We start from the raw sequence: 23,505 nt of genomic DNA on the forward strand, positions 1-23,505 counted from the left end.
GGAGTAGGGGGTTGGGGGGGGCAAAGGGGGTAGGAAAAAAAACAGAAGAGAAATCAGCATCAACAGTCCATACAAACCAACATAAATACATTATATATTATTTTTGTTACTTCCAGACTGCCTATGTAGTATTACTTTTTCTGTACACTTGATTCCTTCCCATTTATATATGCTCCAGTGCATATAACTTATATTTGGCCCTTAGGACTTCTTTATTCCATTTTTATAAACATTTGTAGTTGCTGTTCTTTTAAAAAATATATATTATTCCAGTTTGTTTTGTTTAGAATTGATCTGTTTTGAGCAATGTTTTGAGTCAGTAGATCTATATTCATAATGTCTAAGGGTAGCCTTAACTTTTGAGGCAAAGGATTCTGGGGCTCCTGGGGTTTTTTTCTTCTGGTATGGGAGTGTAAGAAGTTGGTGGAAGTTGTGGTTCTGCCTTGTGACATTTGGCATATTGGGTGCAGTAGTAGGATGCAGTCTCATGTCCTTTACTCTAATTTTCTTCAACTAGACCTGGGTGAAGGCACCAGACTTAGGAAACCACATTTTCTGGGGTTGTCTCCCCTAATATCCTTCAACTAGACCTGGGGAGGAATTGAATTCTCCCTGTGGAAACTCAAGGGATAAATATTCAGTACAATAACCCAATATTTAGTCAACCCCCCCCCCCCATGCCCTTTCACAGCCCCCCTCCGCAAATGCATGCCCACCCTCACTTCCCTAGTGAAATAGTTAAAAAAAAGGAATGAAAGATATTAAACAAAGAAAAATAAATGAAATTGCCAAAGGAAAATATTGGCATTGGGTCCAAAAGCAAACGAAGTGATCCTAAGAGCAGCAAAGGCAGAGACAGAACACATCACTGGCTAGCTCATAAGTGGCTTTCTTCTTCTTCTTTTTTAATAGTAATTTTTATTGTATATACATCAAAGATAAAATGAAAAGAAAGTGATAGTAAGAAGATGCATGAAAATTAACAGATTTCTTCTTCTGATTAGCTCAGGAAGGCAGCAGGGCTCACGGCCTCACAGGAAACCCTACATACAAGTGGCTGCCTCTCCACACACCACATGCAGCTGGAAAAAAAATGGAAAGCAGCCATTTTTGGCAGCAGAGTGGTGTGTTGCGGCTGGGAAAAAATTGGCAGAGGTGCCCATGCCATTACGACTGACCAAAACAGCCAAAACAACCAGAGCCCATTTTGAAAAATGCATCCATGCACAGCCCTAATGACTATGATTCCACTTCTCAGTTTCCATTGACGCTGCCATATCTTGCAGTTTCAGAATGCAGAATAACTGCATTGAACTGCATTATATGGCATTGCAGAGTCATATAATCCAGTTCAATGCAGTTAAACTGCATTCTGAAACTGCATTATATGGTAGTGTGGATGGGATCTTGGTGTCCTCTCCCCCAAACTCCCTCAAACACTGCTCCTAGACTTTGGTTTCCAGACCTTTTACAATTTCTTTCTCTGGATATATTCTAGCTTGTTAACATTCCTCTTGAACTGCACACAGTCTTCCAGATGAGGTCTGACCAAAATAATAATAATAATAATAATAATAATAATAATAATTCTTTATTATTATTAGTTCTGAAGGGAACTCAGGACGGATCACAAGTACACATACACGGCAAACATTCCATGCCATTTGAATAGACAGTACACAGACAGACGGTGTTGTTTTGATGCCATGGACCGTTGGGCTCAAGTCTACAAGAGGTGCTGTCACTCCATCCTCTATGACGAAGAGCTGTCAGGACTTCCTTATTCCAGCATTTTCTGATCTTCATTTTCTTTATGGCATTGTAAAACATCTCCCCCGCTTTTAGTGGTACCGAATTTCTCTAATTACAGCCAAAGCTGTTCTCGAACTGCTTAGGTAAACAGTGAGCAGGGCTGACTGTCAGCCACTCACACCGACCCGGAGCTTTGAACTTACAACCTTTTGGTTGATAGATCTGATAGTTGCTGATGATTTACTAGCTGTGCTAAACATTCCCCTCAACTGAACACTATACCAAAAGGAAAGAATCCCTAACATATTTACTCAAGTCCAGATGGGAGTGGGATTATATAGTTATTTGAGTCAGGCTCTCTAAATTGAGCAGGAGAAAACTGGTTTCTTCCCCCCTCCCCGATCACTGGCAGAGGCATTTTCAGAGGTAAAAATGTCTTATCTTGTCTGATAGAGTAAAAGATTTTAAGTGCTGGTGAAGTCTTGTGACTCCAACTTAAGTGAATTCAGTCTGAATTTTTGACTTTAAAGGGGCTATCTGTAGTCCTGTTTGGGAAGAGAGATGAATAAATCTTGTAATATGTTGACCATACCCCCAAATGAATTTACTACCTGGTTAACATTGTAGCAACCAGTTTCTACAGTATGGAAGGAACCAGAATTGAGGACAAAAACTCCTTGCTCCAACCAAGGAGAGAGAAGTCATGTTGATATTTGGACCACAGCATCCAGAATCTATTAATGGCACTCAGCTGTTTTCACCCTGCAAATGTGAACAAATTTGTGGATCTCATGGACAATCGCCTGGATGTGGTTTTGCGATAGATTATAGTGACCAAGGAAATCTGAGGATACACAAAAGAGAAATGCTGTGTTGGGGCAACCAGTAAGATCTGGATAGAGAGGTACAGTTCAATATTCTGTGTCATTGTATAGAATTTTATATTCAAAGGACAGAAGAAACATTTTCTGCCTAATCATGTGAATGAACCAATGTTATTATCTGAAGGAGAAGAACTATTTACTAGAACTTCAAGAAGCATCAGAAATTGCTCAGATTGCACTCAAAACGTTAATTTCCAAGGCTGTGCAAAATTGTAGGAAAAAAATAAGAACAGTACCAGTTTAACTAAATTTAAAGGAGTAGTCATAACTGTGACTCCTCTACCCTCAACCTTTATGGAGTTAAGCATCCAGAGTTCATTCAGAGAATTTTAAACATTTAGTCTTTAATTGCAAATCTCAGAATTTCATAGGATTTTACCATGGCAAAACCTTAGCATTATAAGTGTGTAGTATGAAAGGACCCTCTGCTACATTTATTGTTTGTTTGTTTATTGTTTATTTACTGCATTTATATCTCACCCTTCTTACCTCAGAGGACTCGGAGTGGTTCACAATAAAGGCACAATTCAATGCCTTGAGTACATATAAAAATAAAACAACATATACTTTAAAATCACATAATAAAAACATATCATTTAAAACAATTACTTAAAATCACACAGTCCAAAAGGATATTCCAGGAGCCATTCCAATTGTACTTGCATTATTCATTATTGCACTGAGAATCATTGTGCAAACGCTTGGTCCCACAACCATGTCTTCATTTTCTTCCTGAAGGTCGGGAGGGAGGGAGCTGATCTAATTTCCTGGGGAGGGAGTTCCATCGCTGAGGGGCCACCACTCAGAAGGCCCTGTCCCTCGTTCCCACCAACCACACCTGCAAGAGGGGTGGGATCGAGAGCAGGGCCTCCCTGGACGATCTTAACCTCCAAAATGGATCATAGGGGGAGATACGTTCAGACAGGTATGCTAAGCCGAAACCGTTTACGGCTTTATAGGCTAAAGTCAACACTTTGAATTGAGGTTGGCAACAGACTGGCAGCCAGTGGAAATGGCGCAACAGGGTGTTGCGTGCTCCTTGTACCCCACTTCAGTTAGAAACCTGGCTGCCGCCCATTGAGCTATCCAAAAAGATTTTAAGTGCTATCCATGTCCTTACACTTAAATAAATAGGAACTGAAGCACATGTATAAAAGATCAAAAACTTTTAATGTTTTTGTGTCACTGTTATTCCATTTTTTCCTTTTACCAACCCTTCATTATAGGCAGATTTTTTACACTACACTTGATCTTAACCTTTTTATCGCTTCTCGGCCTTTTGGCTAAGATCAAGTGTAGTGTAGGCAGATTTTTTTCCTGTATATTTTTCTTAAGGTAGCAATAGTATGTAAATATGAAACAGCTGCTGAAATTGCCATGAATCAAGCAAATAAGATTTAGGGGACATTCAGCTCTCTGAATGTTACTGGAGAGCAACTATAAGGATCCCTAGAACTTGTTGTGAGGGATGATGTGGTTTGCAGTCCAACATCTGGAAAGACTCACCCAAGCTGCAAAGATGTTGAAGTTCTCTACAGTTTCTTTCAGGGTGTAGATATATCTGTGTGTGTATCCACACAGATGCATATACATAAAAACACACAGCATAGTATTTATATTACCTAGATTTTTGTTTTGAGAAATGTAAAGTCATATACTTTTTCTCTGATCAGCTGACCTTATTGGTCTATAGGCATTTTTCTTAAGGCAAATACATAATGCATTAACAACAGATTTTTGGCCTTAAGAGTTTCATTTCCCCAATCACAAATGAAAACAAATCAAGGCAGCTGAGTGCAGTTATACTCAAGAAGACCTCATTGTATATAGTCAAATACGGTTTCTTGTTCCAGTGCTGAATATAATAAATCCGAAATAAGTGATGAGGAAGGAAGCAAAAAATGGAGACTAAAACAAAAATAAGGCTTTTCAGCTGGGCCCGAAACTCTTGATGAAGGAAAATGGACCCTGAGATCATCTTCACCACCTTCTGAAGCATGAAAACTTGTAAGCCCAAAAGGGCACATGTTATCACAATCATGATGACAATTAAAATGTAGTTCACTACTTTCACTGCGCTGACCTCTAATTCCTGGTGAAAGATAAAACATTTGTTGTTGCTATATTCCCCCCTTTTTCCATACCATAAATACATTACAGGTCCTATAGCAACAAGAGTCAGAAACCACACAGCTGTGCTCATAGCAACTGCATGCAAGTTTCTGTAGAATTCCACCTTATCCTTCTTCTTAAAGAAAATAAGACACCTGGTTACCAGGATAATCACATAGAAAAGAAAGGTGAGGTACATGTGCAAGTGTACCATTATGCTCACAAGTTTACAAAAGAATATTTGAAAGATCCAGTCGCCTGTGCTGTAGTAATAGAGTCGAAACGGTACAGTCACAAGGAAGAGACTGTGGATCGCCACCAGGTTTATGATTGCTGTTGTGGTCACTGATAATGCATTCATTTTCATCAGCAAAGAGGACATCCTGATGACTCCACACACGCCACCAATAAACACTACTGTGTAGATAGTGATCAAGACAGGATTCAAAATACGATCGTAAGAAGAAGTTGTTACTGGAGACTGCGTTGAGTTTATATTAAGAAGCATTCCTTTCTCTTCAGCCATGGTTCCAGAATTCCCCTTTGTCATGGTCTAAGAGAAATAAAAAGAAAGGACCCAATCAATGCCATTTACCATATATTTCAAAGCAAGTTTTGAAGGTATAAGTCATATAATTATAGAGTTGGAAGAGACCTCATGGGCCATCCTGCCCAATCCCCTGTCAAGCAGCAGGAAAATTGCACTCAAAGCATCCCTATTCAAAGCCTATGAATGTACAGTGTTCCTTCACTTATTGGGGGGTTATTTATTATTAAACAGTTCCGGCCCAAGATACCTTTCCGACCGCATCCCGGCCTATGAACCCACCAGGACTTTGAGATCTTCCGAGGAGGCCCTGCTCTCGATCCCGCCGGCTTCTCAAGCACGGTTGGCGGGGATGAGAGATAGGGCCTTCTCGGTGGTGGCTCCTCGGCTGTGGAACACCCTTCCTACAGACATTAGGCTGGCGCCATCTCTCATGGCATTCCGAAGAAAGTTGAAGACCTGGATGTTTGTGCAGGCGTTTGAGTAATTTAGTGCAATCTGGTAATGGAACATAGGAATGGAACAATGGACGATGAACCTGGACTACGCTTGGATGATGAGACGATTGGGTACGGTTGTTTTTTGTAATAACTAGCTGTGCCCTGCCACGCGTTGCTGTGGCCTATAGTAAAACTTATCAAAGTTGAGGTAGATATCTGGACTATTATGAAAGAGAGGTACCTACCTATTCCTTCCCCCTTTCTCTCCTTTCTTCCTTCTCTACCTCTTTCTTTCTTTCCTTCCTTCACTACTTGGTTTCATCCTTTTCTCTTTCCTTCATTCCCTCCCCCTTTCTTCCTTTGCCTTTCTTCCCTCCCTGTTTGCTTCCTTCTTTCGCTTTTTATTTCCTTTTATTTCACCACCATCATAACAATAACAATAATGCAATGCATTGCCTCCGGGACCTGACACCTCTCCCATTCCCCCTAAAAGGGTCTCATAGGAATAATAGCATCATAATAATCATAGAAATAACAACCTTTACCCGCCACGCATTGCTGTGACCAACCTTCCCTCTTTCTCTCCTTCTTTCCCTCCTTCCTTCCTTCCCTCCCATCTTTCCTTCTCCTCTTCCTTCTCTATCTCCTTCCTCCCCCCTTTTTCTTTCTCTTCTGGCCTCTTTCCTTCCTTCTCTCTTTCCTTCTTTCCTTCCCTCCCTCTTTCTCTACATCTTCCCCCTTCCTTCACTCCCTCTTTCCTTCCTTCATTCCCTTTTTTCTTTCCTTCTCTCCTTCCTTCCTTCCCCCTTTTTCTTTCTCTTCTGGTCTCTTTTCTTCCTTCTCTCTTTCCTTCTTTCCTTCCCTCCCTCTTTCTCTACATCTTCCCCCTTCCTTCACTCCCTCTTTCCTTCTTTCATCCCCTTTTTTCTTTCCTTCTCTCCTTCCTTCCTTCCCCCTTTTTCTTTCCCTCCCTCTGTCTCTCATTTCTTCCTTCTCTACCTCTTTCCTTCCTTCCCCCTTTTTCTTTCTCTTCTGCTGTCTCTCTTTTCTTTCCTTCCATCTTTCTTTTTCTTTCCTTTTCTTCTTCCTTCTTTCTCTAACTTTCCTTCCTTCCCCCTTTTCTTTATCTCCCTTTCTCTTTCTTCCTTCTTTCCTTCCTTCCTGTCTTTCCTGGATTTTGACAGGGCGGGAAGGGGTGCGGTGGGGTTTGGAGGTGGCATGAAGTAAAAGGAGGTAAGATTGGGGCAGGCGAGTGATGGAGCGTGAGGTTGTGTGTGTGTGTGCGGCAGCGGGGGGAGTGATGGAGCGTGGGGTTGCGTGTGTGTGTGCGGCAGCGGGGGGGAGTGGGGTTGCGCGTGTGTGTGTGGCGGTGGGGGAGTGATGGAGTGTGGGGTTGCGTGTGTGTGTGCGGCGGGGGGAGTGATGGAGCGTGGGGTTGTGTGTGTGCTTGCGGCAGGGGTGTGTGTGTGCGGGAAGCGGCGCGGCGGGGCTTGGAGTGGGCATGGCTTCCACAGAGGGAACTGTGTGCGCGCGCCAGGGAACTTGCGGCTGGGCACCAATGCGCATGCTCAGTTGTTTTGCCGTTTTGTGAGTGTGTTGTTGTGTTGTTTTTCGTTTTGAGTAGATATGTTTGTACCTTGTGGGTTGTGTTATGAGCATGGCAATTTTGGTTACGTTTCGTTGGGGGTTTTTGAGTTTTGTTGTTTTGCCGTTTTGTGAGTGTGTTGTTGTGTTGTTTTTCATTTTGAGTAGATATGTTTGTACCTTGTGGGTTGTGTTATGGGCATGGCAATTTTGGTTAAGTTTCGTTGGTTTTTTTTTAGTTTTGTTGTTTTGCCGTTTTGTGAGTGTGTTGTTGTGTTCTTTTTCATTTTGAGTAGATACGTTTGTACCTTGTGGGTTGTGTTATGGGCATGGCAATTTTGGTTAAGTTTCGTTGGGGTTTTTTGAGTTTTGTTGTTTTGCCGTTTTGTGAGTGTGTTGTTGTGTTGTTTTTCATTTTGAGTAGATATGTTTGTACCTTGTGGGTTGTGTTATGGGCATGGCAATTTTGGTTAAGTTTCGTTGGGTTTTTTTGAGTTTTGTTGTTTTGCCGTTTTGTGAGTGTGTTGTTGTGTTGTTTTTCATTTTGAGTAGATATGTTTGTACCTTGTGGGTTGTGTTATGGGCATGGCAATTTTGGTTAAGTTTCGTTGGGTTTTTTGAGTTTTGTTGTTTTGCCGTTTTGTGAGTGTGTTGTTGTGTTGTTTTTCATTTTGAGTAGATATGTTTGTACCTTGTGGGTTGTGTTATGGGCATGGCAATTTTGGTACAGTTTCGTTGGGGGGTTTTTGAGTTTTGTTTCCTCGTTGGATGCCCCTAACAAATTTATATATATAGATTGTGCATTGTAATTGCTTATTGGTAATTTATGGATAATGTGTTAAGTCAGTTGTTATATGCTGTATGGAACCACTGCTGTTTCTACTGTTTTTACTGTTTGTGAATCGCTGTGAGTCGCCTTCGGGGTTGAGATACAGCGGTATATAAGCAAAGTAAATAAATAAATAAATAAATAAATAAATATTATTATTTATTTACTTCATTTATATACCGCTTTTCTCAGCCTTCAGGCGACTCAAAGCGGTTAACAACAGCAAAATTCAATGCAAAACATCATAAAACAATTATGGGACAGTTAAAACAATAGCATCATCAACAAACATCAATATAACAATCATTAGCGTCTCATCAGTAAAATCAGAATCCAATCTCATCATCCGTTAATCCGTGTTCCTATATTCATTACACTGCTTAATCGAATGCTTGTTCGAACAGCCAGGTCTTCACTTTCCTCCGAAACGCCAATAGGGATGGGGCCGATCTGATATCTATAGGAAGGGCGTTCCACAGCCGAGGGGCCACCACTGAGAAGGCCCTGTCTCTCGTTCCCGCCAGGCGGGTTCTGTTTCAGGACCACCCACGATAAGTGAAAATCCATAAAGTAGGGATGCTATATTAATTTTAATATTTATACATTCTTTTATATATTTTATATATTATTTTCTTACCTGCGATTCCTTACCCACCTCTTGGCCCATCCCAAGGGTGCCTGCCTGCCTCCTTGGTCTCCACAGAGAGCCTCCGTAGCCATGCAGGCAGCAGCAGGCCAGGGAGGCAGGCCTTCTCCGTCGCACCTGAGACCGCCACACTTCTAGGGTCTGTGGAAGCCAGGGAGGCAAGCTTTCCCTGCTGCGCGTCAGGCCACCACACTTCCAGGATCCCTTGCCTTCATTGGATGTAAATATTTTTTATTTTATATTTTTAATTAATATTTCCAAAAACCCATGAAACAGCTAGTCTGCTAAAAGCGAACCATGAAGTAGCGAGGGAACACTGTATGACTAGTATTATGGGAGATACAAAAAGGGACTGAATATGCTCTGTACTATGTATGTAGCTGGAAACAATTGTTGTGACTGAAATAGAAGGGAATTATTATATTCAACCTGGATTGCCTCACTGTTTTGTTCTTGATGCCCTCCAGCTAGCAACATTCGCCTGAGGTCTGAATGAGCCAAAGTTTCCCATGTTGCTTTCCATTTTTCTCTTTCAGCCTGTGATCAGTTTGTGGTGTTAAGCATGCACATTTTACAGGCTCAAACATTAAAGCTTAGTTTTGTACAGTATGATTATACCTAGGAGTATCTCTCCTAGGTACAATCATATTCCTGGATTGTGTTTAATGGCAGTTCAACATGGCAATACAGACTTATACCATATTTACAGAACAACCACCTTAAATATGTGATGGTAAACATGTCATTACAAATAGATGATGTTTTTCTTTTTTTAAAAAAAATGCAGATATAGAAGGGGATTATTTTTATGAAGACACTTGGGCTTCTTAAACCTTTCCACTAATGACCCCTTTCAACTTGAGATCATTTTTACATGACTCCAAGTAGATAGGTATATAAAACATTCAGTAATACATAAAGCAGCATCTGCAAGTCTTGCTAAACAGGCTGGTTTTCCATTTTCATGAAATACAGCATGTTCTGCAGAGTCCACTGCACCACGATTTAAATATCCAAAATAGCTACTAGATGACATTCAGAAAACTTTGATAACTTTTTGGGACCCCCAACATTGAGTTAAAGTGACCTCATTTGGGGATGAGACCCATAGTTTAAGAAGTAGGGCTGTAGTCCACAAAAATCTTGTGGGAAGAGGAGGAAGTTAGAATCTGAAAGGTGTGTAATAAAAAATAACAGAACTGAGGGAGAAATAATATTGGTCCCCTACTTGTCCAGGGACGACCTAGCTATGGTGATCCAGGCTACGGTCATCTCAAGACTGGACTACTGTAACGCCCTCTACATTGGCCTTCCTCTGTCGGTGATCCGGAAGCTCAAGTTGGTACAAAATGCAGCTGCTCGGCTTCTTGCAGGAATTCCGATGAGATGCCACATAACACCAATCTTACTACAGCTGCATTGGTTACCAATTGAGCACTGGATCACTTTCAAAGTGATGGTACTCACCTTTAAGGCCTTGCATGGTCTGGGGCCGATGTATCTGAGGGACCACCTCACCCCCTACCAACCCCAGAGATCCCTCCGTTCTGGGGACCAAGATCTATTGGAAATTCCCAGCGTCAAGACCTTGCATCTAACAGCAACCAGACGCAGAGCCTTTACAGCAGTGGCACCATCACTCTGGAATACTCTGCCACCTGAAGTCCATGCCTTGCGGGACTTATCAGTTTTCCGCAGGGCAAGTAAGACATACCTGTTTTGACAGGCCTTTGATTTTTAATATTGCTGTTTTTAAATTGTTTAAAATTGTTTTAAAATTGTAAAATTGTAAGCCGCTCCGAGCCCCAGGGGAGTGGCGGCATATAAGTTCGAAAATTATAATTATAAAGATGGCACTCAAAGCGTTGGCACTGCCATACAAAAAGTGCACACAAACCTAACCATGTAAACTTATGTTATGTTTAAGTGTCTTAAAAGAGATTTGCTCTTGGCTAAGTTAATTTATTATTTGTTATTTTATTATTTATTTTTACTAAGTTAGGTGTGCATAGTACTGCAGTTAAGTTTTGGAAACAGCAAATACAAATGTGAAGTGAGTTGTTCATTGATATGACCTGGGCATTTTTTCTGTTTTGCTAATTTTTTGTTAGCTGAGTTCAGAAGTTTAAGGGTTTTAGTCCTGCCTTCAGTTCTTCATCCTTTCTTTACAATCTTTACCTGTACATCTCTTACGGTGAGTAACCACAGTCTCGGCGTTTTCCTCTGTTCCCGTGCAGCCTTATTCTTTTAGGCTTAGCTTGGCTGTTTTCAATACTGAGTGATGGAAAATACAGTTTCCTCCTGTTTGGAAGTTTCACCTGCAGTTATAAGGAGAAATGCAAGATATTAAAGCTGAAAGAAAAGGCAGGTGCCAACAGTAAAGCCAGTTTCTTACGTTGTAAGTTTTAAGACATTTGCTTTCACCACAAAATCATGAAAAGTAAACCGTGTCCTATATTTTAATATACTACATTATCACTGACATTTTCAGACCTCCTGTTCAAAATTTTACTTAGTACCACACTAACCAATAGGCATGGTTAGGTTTGGTCAGAATCTTCGTAATTCGGAATAAATTTGGAAAGATTTCCTTTTTGAAGCAATTTCGAAGTTTTTAAGGAAACCGGAAGTCCCTTTGCCATTCCAAAGCTTTTTCCAGCATTTCTCTTACGAATCAGTAAGTGAGTAGGAAATTATTCAGCTTTTCAAACCAGTGTGGATGGATTCCCTTTGGTTGCCATTCCCTCCTGGTCAGCCTTGGGTAAGAGATGTAGTTTTAGCAGTTTGCATGGATTCCCTTCAGTTGCCATTCCCTCCCCGTCAGCTTTGGGTGAGAGATGTAGTTTTAGCAGTTTGCATGGATTCCCTTCGGTTGCCATTCCCTCCCCATCAGCCTTGGGTGAGAGATGTAGTTTAAAGCAGTTTGCATGGATTCCATTCTGTTGCCATTCCCTCCCAGTCAGCTTTGGGTGAGAGATGTAGTTTTAGCAGTTTGCATGGATTCCCTTCGGTTGCCATTCCCTCCCCATCAGCCTTGGGTGAGAGATGTAGTTTAAAGCAGTTTGCATGGATTCCCTTCAGTTGCCATTCCCTCCCCGTCAGCTTTGGGTGAGAGATGTAGTTTTAGCAGTTTGCATGGATTCCCTTCGGTTGCCATTCCCTCCCCATCAGCCTTGGGTGAGAGATGTAGTTTAAAGCAGTTTGCATGGATTCCATTCTGTTGCCATTCCCTCCCAGTCAGCCTTGGGTGAGAGATGTAGTTTAACAGTTTGCATGAATTCCCTTTGTTTCCTATACCTCCCACGATTTTTTCCCTTTTCTCCCCCCACACCACTTCTGGAATAAAACAACTACTTTCAAAGTAAAGACCACCCAATGAAACAGAAAATAACACTCTGAAATGATTAACGAAAGATTCAGAAGTCTCAGAAGTTTTGAAAAGTTTTGAACATTTTTTCTATGAAAATCGGAATTGACTTTAGATCTAAACCACCAGATCCGAAATGAGTTTTGAACCATTTTTTAAAATCAAACAAGCTTACTAACCAAGTATTTTCATGCCATGTGAATGAACTAACTTCTGTCCCTAAGGAAAGTTCTTCATTGTACCATCCTAGATTAGCATTTGCATATGCAATCTTTTCAAGGACAGTTTCTTCTTCATTCACAATATTGATATTTAAAGTGACTGTAGGCTCTAGAATAAATAATAATAATAAAACTTTATTTATACCCCGCTACCATCTCCCCAAGGGACTTGGTGTGGCCGAGCCCAAAGTACATCAACAGTAAAAGCAATAAGAAAACAATCAATACAAAAAACTACTCCAACCAGAGAAATCAGCCATAGCAGGACACCTGATGAATCAACCTGGACACAGCATATTATTTGAGAACACAGAAGTGCTGGACCACTCTCACAACCACCATGTCAGACTACCAGTGAAGCCATTGAAATCCACAAGCATGTGGACAATTTCAACAGAAAGGAAGAAACCATGAAAATGAACAAAATCTGGCTACCAGTATTAAAAAACTCAAAAATTACAACAGCAAAACAACAGAGGGGAAACAAACTGGCACATAAAATCACTCTCAACAAAAGATTCCCCCCAGGCACTACCAAGCCATTGAATGCTAATCAAGGTGATCAGCTGAAACATTCACAGCTAGCCCCAGCAGACAAAAGTCCTTTGTCTCACCCTGGTCATTCCACAGATATATAAACCCATTTTTCCTACTTCCAACAGACCTCACTACCTCTGAGGATGCTTGCCATAGATGCAGGCGAAATGTCAGGAGAAAAATTGCCTCCAGAACATGGCCATATAGCCCGGAAAACCTAAAACAACCCAGTGATTCCGGCCACGAAAGCCTTTGACAATACAATCAATACAACAGTTAAAATAAAGAATAGGAATTCCCAAACTTTTTCAGTCATGTAATCCTTCAGAAGACATTTCCACCCCTTCCTCTGTGGGAACCCAACTCTATTCCTGATTTTTATCACACATTAACTTAGGTACCCAGTGATGCCCAAGTTAAGTATTTTGAAATGATAGGGCTTGGCTCTCTGGGTGTATGATACACTTTGGGTCTTTGGATGTGGATGGACTACAACTCACATTATCCTTGGTTAACCCCCCCCCCCCCATGCAATGTTCCTGTCGGTGTCTGGTATGTTCTCTAATAGGGATTCTATGTGGTTAATCATGTCTTCACTAATGTTTATGTACATAACAGCTTTGATTTCCAACTCATTTTCACTCAGATACTGGATCAGAAGAAGAAAGCATTTGTAGTTTTTTCTCATTCACATATTTGACCCCAAAATGAAGTCTGGTTTTCGGTGACGTCATTTTGTCTGTTAGCGTGAACATGGTTGTATCTTTCCGCTCAGAGATGTAGTAACTTAAGTTTTCTAGTTGGTGAGGTAAGCACATTGCATGAGTCACTTCTTGTTTTGTAAACTTTCAGCGTATTTCCTCTCTTATGAAGAAACCAGAAGCTTGTTGTGCAGCTCAAAAAAACCTGGCCAGGATCTTGCCTCCTGAAAGCCATCTAACTTCTATGTGAATTAGAAGCGACTGATGTTGACTTCTCATGTCTTCATAAGCCTTTGCAGAAAGAATTTACCAGAGTGAGTAAGACTACATAATTGACAATTTTTTTACATTCATTAAGTTAGATGAAACGTTCTTTGCCTCAAGAGCATACCAATGTAAGATGCAATGACTACTGGTACAATTTGGAGCTCCTTTTAAAATTCTTAATACTATCCCTTTGATTTTCTCCCACTATTGCTGCAGCTCAGTATCTGCGTATATTGATACACTTATCCCAATCAAAACTGAGTTTAAGCACACAACAGCTGATGATTTAACAAAATTGCTTCCCTGGATGCTCCAAACCTGTGCATATAAACAAATCTTCTTTAACAAATACTTCAACTGGATACGCATTTGCTATCAGTTACGCCCTACACCACTGGAGAAATTACACTGTTTAGCCGGTATTGTACCACCTGACATCCGCAGGGAGTAGCAACCAATAGTGAAAAGACCATGGCAGTGACATCTCTGGCTCACCTCTTGTTTGGGTATCAGCCAGCACGCCAATGACTTAAATCAAGAAATAGTTTTCTAAGATCTAAAGAGGCACTCAGCAAGCAAGAGTCCAAAAGTGGCAGGCTCAAACCCAGAATCTCAATCAGTGGCTGGTACCAAATGCGAGACTCCCTCCTGGGCACACAGAAAACTGGGCGACTTGGAAGGTGCTGAACAGACTGCACTCTGGCACCACGAGATGCAGAGCCAACCTTAAGAAATGGGGCTACAAAGTGGAATCCACAACATGTGAGTGTGGAGAAGAGCAAACCACAGACCACCTACTGCAATGCAACCTGAGCCCTGCCACATGCACAATGGAGGACCTTCTTGCAGCAACACCAGCGGCACTCCAAGTGGCCAGATATTGGTCAAAGGACATTTAAAAGAATACCAAATCTGCAAACTTTGTGTTTTGTTTGTTTGTTTTTAATGCAATACAACTGTTTTGGTTCATCCCTGGCATGATAAATAATTAACCGGATACCTCATGAAAACAAGCAATACTGTAAGCCCAGCGACATCTATATTTTTACCCAATTGTATTGAAAATGCTTTACAATTTATCCATCTCTTAATTAATTAATCTTCAATATAGTCTAAGATTTTATACACAGGACTGCTGAAAACGTTTTCACCGCCTTCTCTTTAAGCACACATGGTTTGATGAGATCCTTTGCAATTGTATGTTGTTTCATAGCATGGGACATTTGTAACTAAAGAGAAGCAATGCTCCAGTTGCATTTTCATTATTGGTATTTGTGTAGTTCTCTAAGCAAGCCACAGTGGCCTCTTGGACTTCCTGTGGTTTTTGAAAAAACTGGTGTCCTGTTGTTTTAGGTTTGGGTGGTTTGTTTCCAGCTGTTGTTTTAGCTTAGCAGGTGCCAAGGAACCATTCAGGAAGATTTTGTTGCAAATGAAGCATTGCCTGTCCTGGTGTTCTCCACATACAACATAAATAAATCCTAATGATAGATAAGAGTAATTGTATTTCCCTTCCCCCCCCCCCCAAAGATTCTAAACCTTCACGTTTGATCTTGTCACTAGTCGGTAACTTTACTGCTTGACCATCAGTATGAGGGTCATTTTCTATTGCAGGTGTGCCATAAAATGATAAAACAGAGAGATCAGACTGCAAGCTGACTCAATATGTACAAAAAAAAATAACAATTCTAATATCCTTGAATTTTTTTACTTACTGAACTGCATCTTCTTGAATCTCACCAGGTCCAGTAGAGCTAGAGGTTTCATGTACTATAGGACTTCATCAGATGGGCTAATTTGCCCATCCGACACCACTTCTCCTCCCCTTTCACCACGGAGCCCTTCTCACGATGCAAACCAACTTCTATAAAGGTTCTGTGGTGAAAGAGGAGAGGAAGCGTTGCCTTAGGAGCAATGGGGGGAAGCTGGGTGGTGATGGTTCCACCCATGGGATGGGGGAAAAGGCAAGTTGTGTAATGAAGCGTGGAGAGATGGCTTCTCCATGCCCTCCACCAGGACCCTCATGGATTTATCACAATGTGTGGCAAATCCTTAACCCTTTGTGATAAAGTCAATCATTTTATCACCTGAAAATCTACCCATTCTGAGCCAGTTATCCATGACATTAATAGCTTCCTGAAAAATGTAGCAGTAACTACAGTAAGTAACTAGTAAGATCTCAAAGTCCTGGTGGGTACATACTGCTACATATTTCAGCAGTAACTGAAATATGTAGCAGTATATATTCACCAGGACTTTGAGATCTTCCGGGGAGGCCCTGCTCTCGATCCCGCCAGCTTCACAAGCACGACTGATGGGAACGAGAGATAGGGCCTTCTCAGTGGTGGCTCCCCGGCTTTGGAACGCCCTTCCCACGGACATTAGATTAGCACCATCTCTAGTGGCATTCCGCAAAAAAGTAAAGACCTGGTTGTTTGTGCAGGCGTTCGAATAGTTAGTGCAATGATTGGTAATGACATAGGAATGGAACAATGGATGACGGATTTGGATCGTGTTTTTAGTGATGAGACGTTATGGAATGGTTATTATAGTAATTGTTACTAACTGTGTATTAGATAGGTTGTTAATTGTTTTTATTGATGCATTGAATTTTGCTGTTTCCTATGTGCTGTGAACCGCTGTGAGTCGCCTTCGGGCTGAGAACAGCGGTATAGAAGTAAAGTAAATAAATAAATAAATAAATAAATAAATAACTTCATACCTGATAGGAATAGTTGTAGTTGTCATATATTATGTTCTGCAGTTGATGGTGTCATGTATTATGTCCTGCAGTTGATGGTGTCATGTATAATGTTCTGCAGTTGATGGAAGGGTTAATGTAAGTATTAGTTCTAAAAGGTTGAGTAATCTGTAAGTAAGAGTTCGAGGGTGAAAGCAATTAAGGGTGGAGGTATGCAAGAGATGGGTTGCAGCTGGGTGTTTCTGGATATAAGGAGCAAGCCTTGGAACTGATCTTTGGGAGAAAAGTATTTGTCTTATTTTGGTGGTAGATGCTGCTGGTTTTTCCCCAGGTTTGTTGGATTTTTGGTATCCTGACCTGTCTCCTGTAATCTTGGAACCTTGAATCTCTGGACTGGCTTTTGACTACGGTCTCGACTCTTGATCCCTGGACTTTGCTTATTGAACTCTCGGCGTTTGACCACTGGACTGGACCCTTTGACTATAGTGTAGCATTTGCTATCAGTTTTTGTTTATTCTGTGGCTGAGGGTTATCGTTATGTTTTATGTTTTGGACTATTGAAACAGCCAGAAAGTAAATGCTGTTTTAATTAAATTGTTTAAAACAAACTGGGTGTTTGTTTGATTCACCTCTGCTGGAAATAATGGCAGAGCCCTGGCAACATCACAGAAGTACCAAATAGTTATAATGGAGACTGTTACAAGGGTCATCTGTATTGTGTCCGAAGACACAGAATGTAAAGCACAACACCACTGAGCCACAAACATGAATCATGATTGAAAGGATGAGTATAGAAATGAAATGAACTAAATGAAGATATGCTAGTATTTATAAAAGGAAGAACCTTCCGGATGATGCTAGAGAAGCCAAGAGCACCCTAGAGAACCATTTTCATCATTGATTGATTCATACTTGTCAAATAACTTTGTAATACTTGTCTAATAGCTTTCTCACCACATGACAGAACTGAAGGAAGCATGTCATAATATGAAGAAGCCATAAGTCTTTCATAGCTCCCCAATTCCTTCCTTTTTAGTTCTGCACCTATGGCATTCTTTGATTCCCCGCTCCCACAATAATTTGAAATTGGTGTAATATCACATGACTGGTGGGGATGAGAGACAGGTCTTTCTCGGTGATGGCCCCTCGGCTATGGAACACCCTTCCTAGGGACATGAGATCAGCACCTTCCCTCCTGACATTTAGGAAAGAAAGTTAAATCCTGGTTGTGGGACCAAGCGTTTTCACAATTACTCCTAGTGCAACAATGATGTCTCAGATGAACAGTGCAAATGACAATTGGAATGGCTCCTGGCTTAAGTTTCGGGACTGTGTGACTATCAGTAATTGTTTTAATTGTTATGTTTTAATTATGTGATTTTAATTTATATGTTGTTTTATTTTAAATGTACTCAAGGCATCAAATTGTGCCTCTCTTGTAAGCCACCTTGAGTCCCCTTCAGGGTGAGAAGGGAAGAATATAAATGTGGTAAATAAATAAATCCCTCCCATTTCACACCATAAGATTAACAATCATATTTCTAGTCATTATACCTTTAATTACATGAATTTTGAGTATCACCAATATGGGAAAGTGTCCTAGACCACGGCAGCTCCTGCTTTGATGGCATATGGGCAAGAGAAGGATACCTATTGTCATCATCTATTGTCACAGCTATCAAGCTGAAGTGCCACTCTTAAGAATCAGCAAGATTAACCAATGCCTATTAAACATATGATTACAACTCTCATAAGTCAAATATATATTAGAAAGGTGTTTCAAGGTATGATTTTTTTTAAAGGGAGTGAGATAGATGGGGGAAATTACCGTATCCTTCTCCTAAGTTTGAATGTAGCATTTCATAGCCACACAAACTGTGTCTTTGGTGTGGTTACTTCAATATGGTTTTCATCTGTGAACATCTTTGCCACATGTCATGTCATGCTCTTTCTATTTTTATTCAGTCCTCCAATAACTATCCCAAGGGCATTAATAAAAATGATTGAGTAGAATACATACATATGTTGGGGATGAGTGACATGCTTTGCCCAAGCCTTTCATTTTCTCCATTTTATTCAAGAAAACAGAAGGTGGGCTCTTTAAAATACCACTTGTCTCCACAGAATCACAAAGCTGTCTAGAAAATGTAGTGGCAATAAGATCTTTTGCCCACCGTACCTGTCCGAATGTATGTCCTTCTACATCCCGCATAGGGGTTTAAGATCTTCTGGAGAGGCCCTGCTCTCAGCCCCACCCTTGTCACAAATGTGATTGGTGGGGAGGAGGGACAGGGCCTTCTTGGTGGTGGCCCCCTGCCTGTGGAATTCACTCCCCAGGAAACTTAGGTCACCTTCATCCCTCCTCTCCTTTAGAAGGAAACTAAAAACATGGATGTGGGACCAGGCCTTTGGGTAATCTTACAGATTTGACGAGGACAATGACGACAATAGCTATGGAAATGGATTATGACAAGCTGAATTGAGTCTTTAATTACAGAACTCAGCGAGACAATGGCCACCAGGTTGGCTTTCTTTTCTAGTAGATTTTATTGCATTAACTTAATGTTTTTAACTATTTATAATTATTGTTTTGTTGTGTATTTTATTGCGTTTAATTGTAGGCATTGAATATGTGCCAGCTGGAAGCCACCCTGAGTCCCCCCAGGAGGTTGAGAAGGGTGGGGTATAAATACCCAAAATAAAAATACATAAATAAATAAAATTTGGGGAGAGGGTGTTCTTACAGTGACAACAAAGAAAATAACTCCTTCATTAAAGAATCCAGAGTTCCTTCATTAAAGAATCCAGCAAATGATTAATTGTGACTAAGAATGCTGCTAGAAAATTCATAAGAAACTAAGCAAGTCTGATTTCTTTGACTCTAAAGGAGTTCCCTTATTTTGCAATATGTTCTCCTTTGACTCTAAAAAGTTCCCGTATTATGCAAAAATGTTTCTTCATACAAAATCTGTAATGCTACGGTACACTCACTTACCAGTAAAATCCATGACACACAAGTAGGCTTGCTTCTAAGTGATTGCATTATTACTTAATGCTTAGATTGCCCTCAATTCAATGGGACTGCTCATGCCGATTTCGATAGGAACTAAAAGAAACTAAAAGAAACCCTAAAAACAAGGTGATGTGAAAAGATGGCCATGGAGACAACTTGTGTCACTATGAGCCAGAAAATATGCACAGCCCTTAATATCTTGCTCTGATATTTGTGAACTAGGCAAATCAGGCCTGGTGGGTTCTAGATTGCTATGTCTGTTGTATTGCTACCAGGGAAAATCAATCAGCATAACTATGGAGAGCCTGGTAGACTTCTGTCCTAGTAAGGGACTTCCCATACTAGGAAAGCAATTGGCTAGGCAAAAAGTATGAAAAGGTATGCGGTGCCAGACACAAAAGCTATCATGAAGAAGGCCTGTACACATAGGTTCACCCCTACTCTGTCTTGGCAACTTGTTATTATCATAATATTCTCAGTAGTTAACTTATCTTTTTCTTAAAAATAAAATTTCCCTTAAAGGAATGAATTACCACTAGCATTATAAAATATGATCTTATTTTGACCTCCTATGACTTCATTGAGACATTTCTTGCCAGGAGAAATAATGTGCTACAAGTTCAAAAAAATTCCCAGTTCAGATTTTGCCTCAGTCAAAGATGTGTTCAAAGGCTTCTCACCTTTGAGAAATACATGAATAAAAACACTCATCTACTATACAATGTGATTGTAAAGATTACTTTCTCTATAGTTTGAAGAAAGGGTTGAAGTAGGGGAAGTAGATTGCTTAAGTTCACCGGTGACTGACAAAACATCAGAGCCAGTGATTTATTAACTTACATTTGTTTTGCTCTTTTGCTGCTACATCTGTTCAAAATTTTGAAATACTACAACTCCCAGAATTCTACAGTCAACATGACCAATATTGTATTGTATTGTCAAATGATTTCATAGTTGGAATCAGTGGGGTGTTGTGTGGTTTCTGGACTGTATGGCTGTGTTAAATGCACCCTTTACATTTGGTTAACAGACAAATGGTTCTTTTTCCCACCTTGGACATACCACAGGTATATATACACTACTTACTTTACTACCACCACATCCTCTGAAGATGCCAGCCACAGATCCAGGTGAAACATCAGGAGAAAATGCTGCCTATCACACCACCGGTTAACCAATACTTGGGAATTGTGGAAGTTATAATTAATAAGGATCCTTTCTATGCTATGACTTTATCAAGCTCATTAAAAAAATATGTCACTCAGTGCAAATTGGCAGCCCAAATTCTATCATTTTATAGCAAAATTACAGTTCTTCAGCTAGAAAGTGAACAATGAATTTTTGTTATTCAAATGGAAGTATCCATAGATTTTTGGGAAGTCACCATTTTTTTGCATATAAGTGCTAGAACAGGCATGGGCAAATTTTGGCCCTCCAGGTGTTTTGGACTTCAACTTCAACAATTCCTAAAAGCCTACCGACAATTAGGAATTGTGGGCGTTGAAGTCCAAAACACCCGGACAACTGAAGTTTGCCTGTGCTACAATGACAATTTCAAAGATGAATGAGTAACTATATGATAACATTTTATCTCACTCCATTGACCTCTTCCTAACTTCCCATGATTATGGGGTGGTAACTGGAATTCCTCACTGGAATATGAAGAAACAAGTCTTTAACAAGTTTAGCTCAGTGTTGCTTGTTACTTATTCCAATTCTTTTTTTGCTTACTCTGAAAGTTATTTATCCCTACCTCTCTTTTTGGAAAGAAATGTTAAGCATTTCCAATGCCAGTTCATCAACATACATTCTAAAGATTTGATAAGAACTATAGTACCAACATGAAAAATATTTTAACATTCTTACCTTGTTTTCACAAGTCTGAAAAACTAAGATGTATCAAGGAAGAGAGAGAAAATAAATTGAGCAACAGAAAGCTCAAGAACCACGAAGACGTGCTGCCGTTCCTGAAACATTGCGAGAACCACCAAACCACAAGGGACTCACTTCCCTGTTGTGCCTCTATACTCATTGTCTGCTGGTAAATATGTCCAGTTAAAGTTATAAAGCCAGCCCTACAGTTGCACAATTAGGCTCCATCCTGAATGTGCCTGTCACAAAAGTAGCAAGTTCTACTAAAAACTTGGCTCTTCCAATGTGCCTTTGGAGAGTGACCATATACTTATTCCCTGTTGTTTCTCCCATAATTGTTGTCCTCATATTGCACTTCCCTCCACCTTTTTGTAGGCCTGTCTCCACTGTTCCATCATCCACGTCAGGGGTCCTCAAACTATGGCCCGGGGGCCAGATGCGGCCCTCCAAAGTCCTTTACCCGGCCCTCGCTCAGGGTCAACCTAAGTCTGAAATGATTTGAAAGCACACAACAACAACAATCCTATCTCATCAGCCAAAAGTAGGCCCGCACTTCTCATTGAAATACTAAGTTTATATTTGTTAAAATTATTCTTCATTTTCATTATTGTATTTTTAAAGTGTATTTTCCATTACAAATAAGATATGTGCAGTGTGCATAGGAATTTGTTTATTTTTTTTTCAAATTATAATCCGGCCTTCCAACAGTTTGAGGGATTGTGATCTGGCCCTCTGTTTAAAAAGTTTGAGGACCCCTGCTCTACGTGCTCCTCGCTTATAAATATACCTTTTTTATTCTTATCTCATCCAGAATTTTATCATTTTATGTCGTACATTTGGCCCGCCCATTGTGTTTGATTTTTCACTTTGTTATTTTGCACTGTTTTATTTTGCTCTTATGTTTTTACTTATTTTATTGTGATGTTATTTTTTGTTGTTCTATATTTATATTGCTGTAATGTATTACCGGGCTTGGCCTCATGTAAGCTGCCCCGAGATGGTGGTGGGGTATAAATGAAGATTATTATTATTATTATTATTATTATTATTATTATTATTATTACACAGACTGCTGTCCTAGCTTTCTATTATTCTTCATTTTTTTCCACCAGAACTGTTACTGGTTAACAAAAGAGATTAACAAAATATATTAATTTTACTAATTAATTCATTGCTTCTTAAGCTATATGAGGTGGGGGATTGGCTGTTTTGATGAATTTCTCATCATTTTGCTAGGGAGGAGTGCCATATTTGTGCCACTGGCTCCAGCCACCTGGAAACTCTCCAGGCACTATGCTGGTAGCATATACGGCTAACCCAAAGTCTTCCTTTTTTTATCCCCCCCCCCCCCACTTGAGTCCCTGGGTATCCAAAATCCCTTTATTGAGTCACTGAGTATACATACCCCTCCCTCATCATCTAGTAGTTGTTATTGGATCACTCACCTCCCTCCTAGAGAGAATGACTAATATTTTGTGGGAAATCTAGTGCAGCTAGATGCCGTTTTTGGTTTTGCTTGAAAAATTACTCTTGTCATATAAGAGCCTGCCCTAGGTGGGTGGATGTTTAGATTTTGAGAAGTAAGCTGAAAATCCAGTCTATTCAATGTTATGTCTTTTTTTCTTTCTGTCTGACTCTGGAGGCCAACTACTCCTCATGGATTTATGGGCCTGGTAGGATTTAGCCCTGAGCAAATAATCAATATCCCCAGATATTCCAGTTGTGATAAAGGAGATTTCAATGCATGACATAAAAGGAATTATAAAATAAAAACCCACTGCTAGGAGTCTGGCAAGTGGTTGTCATGGTTTCTGAGTCTGGCAAACAGAGAAGAACATTCAAAGAATTCAAATAATGACCTGAACTACACAATGGAAGAGGAGATATTTTATTTAAATCATACAAGAGCCTAGTACTGAAAACAGCAGTGTCGGTGGGCCTTGAGAACAATATCCCATAGGCAGGCACTGGTTTCCTCCAGTGAGAAAGGAAAGGAACTCTTAATATCCACCAAACCAGTGGTTCTCAACCTTCC

General features: G+C 40.3%; 1 protein-coding gene and 1 pseudogene across 3 annotated transcripts; one reads left to right on the forward strand and one right to left on the reverse strand.

Moving 5' to 3' along the window:
• Positions 1–3,120: 3,120 nt before the first annotated feature.
• Positions 3,121–21,556, reverse strand: GPR141 (G protein-coupled receptor 141). 3 transcript variants are annotated; one of them, XM_067469509.1, is made up of 3 exons: positions 21,465–21,556; positions 10,973–11,112; positions 3,121–5,301 (listed from the first exon to the last, which is right to left on the reverse strand). In XM_067469509.1, exon 3 carries the CDS (start codon positions 5,296–5,298, stop codon positions 4,360–4,362), a length of 939 nt encoding a protein of 312 aa, XP_067325610.1. In that variant the 5' UTR covers positions 5,299–5,301; positions 10,973–11,112; positions 21,465–21,556; the 3' UTR covers positions 3,121–4,359. The 3 variants fall into 3 exon arrangements, with proteins under 3 accessions (XP_067325610.1, XP_067325609.1, XP_067325611.1); XM_067469508.1 differs by lacking the exon at positions 21,465–21,556 and adding an exon at positions 20,685–20,774; XM_067469510.1 differs by lacking the exon at positions 21,465–21,556 and adding an exon at positions 15,600–15,711.
• On the forward strand, positions 3,900–4,051 carry LOC137097460 (U2 spliceosomal RNA; annotated as a pseudogene).
• Positions 21,557–23,505: the final 1,949 nt, after the last annotated feature.

The sequence above is a fragment of the Anolis sagrei genome, chromosome 6 (assembly GCF_037176765.1).
Source record: "Anolis sagrei isolate rAnoSag1 chromosome 6, rAnoSag1.mat, whole genome shotgun sequence".
In the NCBI taxonomy this organism is placed as follows: domain Eukaryota; kingdom Metazoa; phylum Chordata; class Lepidosauria; order Squamata; family Dactyloidae; genus Anolis; species Anolis sagrei.

Coding starts and splice junctions, on each gene's coding strand:
- GPR141 (XM_067469509.1), bottom strand. CDS start 5,298: ATGACAAAGGGGAATTCTGGAACCATGGCTGAAGAGAAAGGAATGCTT.